Source organism: Helianthus annuus, chromosome 8 (assembly GCF_002127325.2).
Source record: "Helianthus annuus cultivar XRQ/B chromosome 8, HanXRQr2.0-SUNRISE, whole genome shotgun sequence".
In the NCBI taxonomy this organism is placed as follows: domain Eukaryota; kingdom Viridiplantae; phylum Streptophyta; class Magnoliopsida; order Asterales; family Asteraceae; genus Helianthus; species Helianthus annuus.
Window position 1 is genome coordinate 115,446,351 of NC_035440.2, and position 6,732 is coordinate 115,453,082.

At 37.0% G+C, this 6,732-nt stretch overlaps 1 protein-coding gene across 1 annotated transcript; it reads right to left on the minus strand.

Moving 5' to 3' along the window:
• Positions 1–1,234: 1,234 nt before the first annotated feature.
• Positions 1,235–6,030, minus strand: LOC110873783. Its single transcript, XM_022122777.2, has 6 exons — positions 5,720–6,030; positions 4,566–4,826; positions 3,790–3,963; positions 2,963–3,069; positions 2,534–2,853; positions 1,235–1,958 (listed from the first exon to the last, which is right to left on the minus strand). Exons 1-6 carry the CDS (start codon positions 5,798–5,800, stop codon positions 1,450–1,452), a joined length of 1,452 nt encoding a protein of 483 aa, XP_021978469.1. The 5' UTR covers positions 5,801–6,030; the 3' UTR covers positions 1,235–1,449.
• Positions 6,031–6,732: the final 702 nt, after the last annotated feature.

The following is a 6,732-nucleotide window of genomic DNA, read 5'->3' on the forward strand; positions in this document are numbered from 1 at the left end:
ATCTTTGTCTTGTCTTAAGCAATCTCCTCGTGTTTGGTTTGGGAAAGTTTAATACCGTGGTTACTGAATTCGGTTTAAAAAGAAGTTCGTATGATCATTCTGTGTCTTCATTTTGTCAAAATTGGGATGCATTCTTCTAGTTGTATATGTGGATGATATTGTGATTATTGGGAGTGATAAAGTTGGCATTAGAAATTAAAAAGTTTTATTGGCACTCGTTTTCGTACTAAAGATTTAGGAACATTAAAGTATCTCAGTGTAGAAAAGGGATTTGTTTAAATTAACTGAAATATTGTTCGGATGTTCTAAAAGATTCTGGGATGATTGAACTAAGAATTGTGATGCCCTTATGATACCGAATGTGAAATTGAAAGCAGATGATGGTGACCTTCTTGAAAATCCAGAAAAAATATAGAAGAATCACCGGGAAGTTAAACTATCTTACCATTACTAGATCAGATATTGTTTTTTCCGGTTAGTGTGGTTAGTCGGATTATGTCATCCCCTAGAACTGCACATTGGGAAGCTGTTTGTCACATCCTCAAGTACCTAAAAGATGCTACAGGCCGAGGTATCTTGTATGAGAATGATTGTCGTCATACGATCGAAGGCTTTACAGATGCAACTTATAATGGGAACCCGACAAACAGACTTTCTACTACTGGGTATTGTGTTTTCATTGGTGGGAATCATGCGTCTTGGAAAAACAAGCAAAGTGTTGTATTTCGTTCAAGTACAAAATCAGAATACAGAGCTATGACACAAACCGCATGTGAGCTAGTTTGGATTCAAAATCTTCTTAACGAGATTAGGTTTAGACAAAGGAAACCCATAAATTTACGGTGTGAACACGGCAACTATTCATATTGCAAGTAACCCCGTGTTTCATGAAAGAACCAAACACATAGAGGTTGATTACAACGCTCATGTCACCAATTAGCAGATTTGTACACCAAAGCCTTGCCCGGAAACAGAATTTACTCCATTTGTAACAATAAGCTGAGCATGATCAACATATCCAGCTTGAGGGGGAGTGTTGTATATAAAATAGATAAAACAATGTATCAACTTGTTAGTTTCAATAGATAAGGTTTCTAGAACCTGAATAGTTCAACAACTTGCCTATTAGAATATTAGTTTCTTCTCCTATTTACCCTTTCAATTTGAGAAATCACAAGTATTCTCCTTAGAAATTGGAGTTCATTAAGTAATCTGATCTGAATTTAGATTTCGGTTTGTTTCATATCAGGTTTCAGTTTATTTCAACTTTAAAGAAACCATACTTCACCTTATAAAGGCAAACTTTGCAAGTATTTATGCATCAAGTACATGTCACTCAGGACAACATATGTAACATCTGCACATGATCTAAAACAATCCTACAACCACCAATAACGACTGAAAATATAAAATCACAAAACTACCCTTATCTCAGTCTCCAAACTCATCCTAGAAGTTGTAGAAGAATTGTGGTAAAGATTCTATCCTTGGAAGATTAAGCAGCAAGTCAGCAATTGAGTCCTTCCTCGACATCCCGGTACCCTCGGTCACCGAACCACCTTCCTCTACCGAGCCCAAAACAGGCCTAGGCCCGTTGCAGTCGGTTTTGGGCTCGAGATCTTGAAATGTTGTAGGGTCCTTCTGTAACAGACAGCAAAGAGAGTTGACTTTTGACATGACAGATTTCTCGTCTGAAGGTGTTGACCCATATTGACCGTCGTTGAATAAGCATCGGGAAATATCTTCTAGAATCTCTAAACTTTGTTGCTCGTCAATGGAAAGAGGGTGATTGCTGGATGTTCTTTGTTCTATGATTCTGTTTTCAACGTGATTTACTAAATCAGTCATTGACATCGATGGGTGTATCCCGGGTACCTTGATTTGGTCCCAATGGCTAAGATCGTTTAGTCCCTCGATTCCAGCTCTTCGGATACTTTCGACTGCTGACGTGTCCATCACTAGATACAGGAGAAACATGTTTCCGTAAGGTCTTAGTTTCAACCCATTTACTTATGAACAGGTCAAACTGGTTATGCTATACGATTTAACCTAAAAGGATATAAGTCAAATGGGTTGAAAGTCATTCAAGTTTTTAAAACCCATTAATCACTTTATTAAAAGAAAGTCAGATTGGTTTAGTATTTGCGTAGTTATTTAAAATAATAAAATAAAGAGTAAAGTACACGGATGGTCCTTTTGGATTTGGTCCCTATCTTTTCAGAATTACACAAATGGTCCCTGTGGTTTGCACTTGGTAACGCATTTAGTCCTTAGCCAACAAATCAAATTTATTAGCATGTCCAAGTTAGGGACTAAATGCATTACAAAGTGAAAACCAGAGGGACCATCCATGTACTTTTGGAAAAACTGGGGACTAAATGCGTTACAAAGTGCAAACCACAGGAACCATCTATGTACTTTTGGAAAGAGGTCGGTCAGGTCAACACAAACAGGACCCCTCTATTAAACTTTTAAAAAGGCGAGACAGCCAACCCGTTTAGCCGCAATCCTAACGGGCTAGGTGGAAGGTTACCTGAGCTGGGAGAAGGTGCTTCCAGAGGGAAGTCCGCAGGTCCACCAGAAGAATCATGCAGCTCACCCACATATGAACAAGACTGACCTGATGGTGAGGCTGTATGAGGGAAATCAAAGATAGTGGGTCCTACTTCTCTGCTTAGATCATATCCGTTCGTTTCATTTGGTTCATCAAACACTGATTGCCTGGGTTCAAAATACGGTGACTCCAAATTTACCTCGGGTTGCTGACTCAGAAATAAAAGTCGAGGGTCACTCTGAATCAGCTTCTCAAAGTGTTTGCCTAATAAGCCTGGTGGACACTGTAAATAATGACGCCTGTCAAAACAGAACAATCCAACACAATTAAACACATACATTTCCCTAGAAAATGGGCAGGTCAAGCAAGTTGGGTAACAGGTCAATTGTCAAACGGGTTGAACTATACCTGTGTAAGCTAGCTTCTCCTCCAGTAAAATCTGTAGTTGCTTCCCATAACGTATGCTTTCTGGGCTGGAAATTAGTCTCTCTGAAGAACATAGGTCTCCTAGTGAGCTACACATAAAGACATACCATAATTACCATTACCATATAATATATAACATTTGTGGGCTACCTTTTTATTGTAGCTGGGTCAAATCTAGCTACAACGTTTTTTTTTTTTTTGGTTTTGTCTTTTTCTTTTTTTTCTTTTTTTGTATCTCAACCACTCAGCTTTCAGCATTTGCACATACGCCCCGTCAGCTTTTTAAAAACTTAAAAAAAATCATTTTGATCACCCTCGAGTTTACATGCTTATTTTTATGTACGTGGGTCAAATATAATACGTTTTCATGCTTATTTTTAAATAATTTGTTCAGATATATGTTCACTAGGCGGTATAAATTCGAGTTACTTGACGTTTCGACGCTGCTGCAACACGGGGTAGCATTCTTTAATTTAAGAAAAAACACTATTTTCTTACGTGCTTATTTTTAAGTACGTTTCAGTACAAATCCAAGTTGGTCTACGTTTCCACATAAATCTTTCTAGGTAATGAGTTAGGTCAAATATAATACCCTTTTGTGTTTATTTTATGTGTGTTTTCAGTTGGTCTATGTTTTGAAGTAAATTTTGTTCGAAAACAAATCATGTCAAATATTCGACGGTACAAATTCGAGTTACTTTAAGTTTGAATGCCGGCGCAACATGTGGCGGGTCAAAATACTATTTTTATCATTTGTGACTATTAAATGGTGAAAAATAAAGATAAAGTGCTAAATGAATGAGAATTACCACTACATCAAGACTACCCGGCCCATCATCTGGGTAAGTTGCCTTCAAAGCCATAATGTCACACCACGGAATTTCAATTTTATTCTTCAGATCACCCTGAAGAACTTCCCATACAAGCTTCCGCTTTGCGAAGTAACACTTAGCTACCAAGTCCCCTTCGTGTCTTGACTTATACTACAAAACCATAATATGTTGGTCAATCTCAAGCTACCAGTGCATACACCACCAGCAAGACTAGGGGTGCAAACGAGCCGAGCGGCTCGCGAGCTGCTCGAGAAAAAGCTCGAAACTAGCTGAGCTTAAGCCCAAAATAAAGCTCGAGCCTTAGTGTAATATTAGTTTTTATTAAAAGTTATCTAGTAAACGAGCCGGGCCGAGCTTATTTAAACTTGTTTACGAGCCGTGGTTCAACCTAAAAATAAACTTGTTTAGTAAACGAGCCCGAGCTTCACCTATCGAGCTCGTGAGCCTAAACGAGTCTATTATTTATATTATTTTTATTTAATACATTAACTAATAGATAAAAAACGAGCCGGGCCTAAGCCAAGCTTGAGCTGGAGAAACTACCAATATACCGAGCTCGAGCTTTGAAAACAAAGCTCGAACCACGCTGAGCTCGAGCTCTCATAAGTTAATCGAGCTCGAGCCTGGTCGAGCCTGAGCTCGGCTCGGCTCGTTTGCACCCCTATTGGTGTAGACAGCAAGACACACATTACAGCTCTTGTTGGACGTTTTTCAAGCGAAAAAACAGATTGAAAGATGAGATGTAGGCTTACCTCATAGGTACCTATCCTCAGAAGTGATGCTGGAAAGTTTGAAGCCTTTAGCTTATCAGTAGTAGCAGAAGCAGTAGTGTTTTTGTTTTCTTTTTCAAAAACCGTTCCCATTTTAGAAGCAGCTTTTTCTGAAAGCTTCATTTGAATCAAATCCAACAAAGATGGGCTCTTTCGGAGCCGCAACCCTAACGGACTTGGCTCATCCAGTGGATTATATTGTGCTGGCGATACAGGAAAACTACCAGTTCCGAATTCTTGATGCTAATAAAAAGTGATAGGAACTAAATTAGTTTACAAAAACATTGGTTAATTGCCAGGTTGCCTAAATTAACGTATCTTGTTCTCAGAGTTGTAAACCCTAATCTAGTAATTATTAATAGATGGTAGAGCCTTTGTAATTTCTTGAGCACCTAAATAAAGAGTACTAGTGTAAGTAGTGTCAGCCTGTGGACGTAGGTCACACCAACCGAACCACGTAAATTCTTGTGTTCCGTTTTCTTTCGTTTATTGTTCGCGTGTGTGCATGATTGCATCAGTTCAAGTCCTAACAGTTACAACTATAGCTTTGCCTGTACCCTAAATTTCCATAGTATCAAGTAACACGAGTACTAAATTTCGAAGATCAAAATGCAAGGAGCACGGTGATCATCACGGAAACATGGTATCAATTTGCAATTCCTTCAAATCTCATATGCATAACAGAATTCAGTCGTATCTCATATGCATAACATAAGAACAACGAGAAACACATCAAACCGCCACAAATCACACACATCAAACTGAGACATAACTAACAGATAATTCAGATAATAACACTTCATTCAAAATTATCAAGTAACACGAGTACTGAATTTCAAACATTAAACTGTAACAGAATACAGTGACTATCACAGAATCATAGTATCAATCTACAATTCAATCACCTCTTTTCCATAACAAAATTCATTCATAAATTCATCATCAATTCCTAATGTTCATCAGGTGCTAATAAGTTCAAAAATAAAAACAGCAAATTATAAACAGATCAAACCTCCATAAATTTCACACATCCTCACATCATATTAAAACCTAATCAATACATAATTCAGATAATAACATTACATCTTGAATTGACCTAAAAATGAAATTTGAACAAACGAATTCAAGTAACTAACCCTAGGTCGTTTTTTTGGAGATACGTGTTGTTGATCGTACTGATTTGATTCCTCTCTTATCTCTCTCTTCACCGGTGTCATTTTTCGGCGATTCTGTAACTCAGATTCCGGCGAATCTACGGTGGAATTCAAGCATTGAACAGTCAAAAGTTTCCGATGACTTCGTAAACGTTACGGCGACTGATTTTACCGGTTGATTTCTGATCTGTTTTCCGGCGACGAACACGGTGATCGGAGACTGAGTCGACTCGGTGAAACGGGTGAGTGAGAATGAGTGACGCTTCGTTTGTTAGGTAGCTTCTTTTAAGTTGTTTTTTTTTTTACTTTAATCCCCTATATTTTAATATATTATAGTTTTGACTAGCAAGTTAGTTATTAGTGTGGGTGATATTTTTTACACATGCCAATTTGCGTCATGATATCGAAAGTAATGTTGCTCGAACAGTATTGGTTTGTTTCGTTACATTACTAGTACTGTTTAGGCACTTAGTATAGGTTATCAAGTAAAAAAAAACTCTATTGTGAATACAACTCTGTTTCAGATGAAATTCATACCGAAACGTCGAGAATATTATAAAAATGAATGTCTATAACGGTACCATTGTTGCTTGGACGAAAACGGTTTGGTTCATTACAATAAAGAAAAATATCTATCATATTTGACCAATTCGATTTTGAAAAAAAAAAAACTTTTATCAAAAGTACAATGGAATATTTAGAATTTTACAACGCTTTGTAGTATATTATTAGGATGATGAAAAGTGCAGAGGTAGCTATGATAATATGTACGTTTGTGTGCTTGGATGACTTGTCTTATACTATTAATAACTCGGTTTTGAACAACAAAATTTATATAAAATGCGTAGATAAAAATAAACACGTCATAACGACTTGTTTGAAATTTTATAAAATATTGTGTTGGAAAAATTACAAAAGTAAAAATATATAAAATTCGTAGATAAAAATTAGTGGTTTTATATACTGATACTTTTCCAGTTTGTTTACAAATAAAA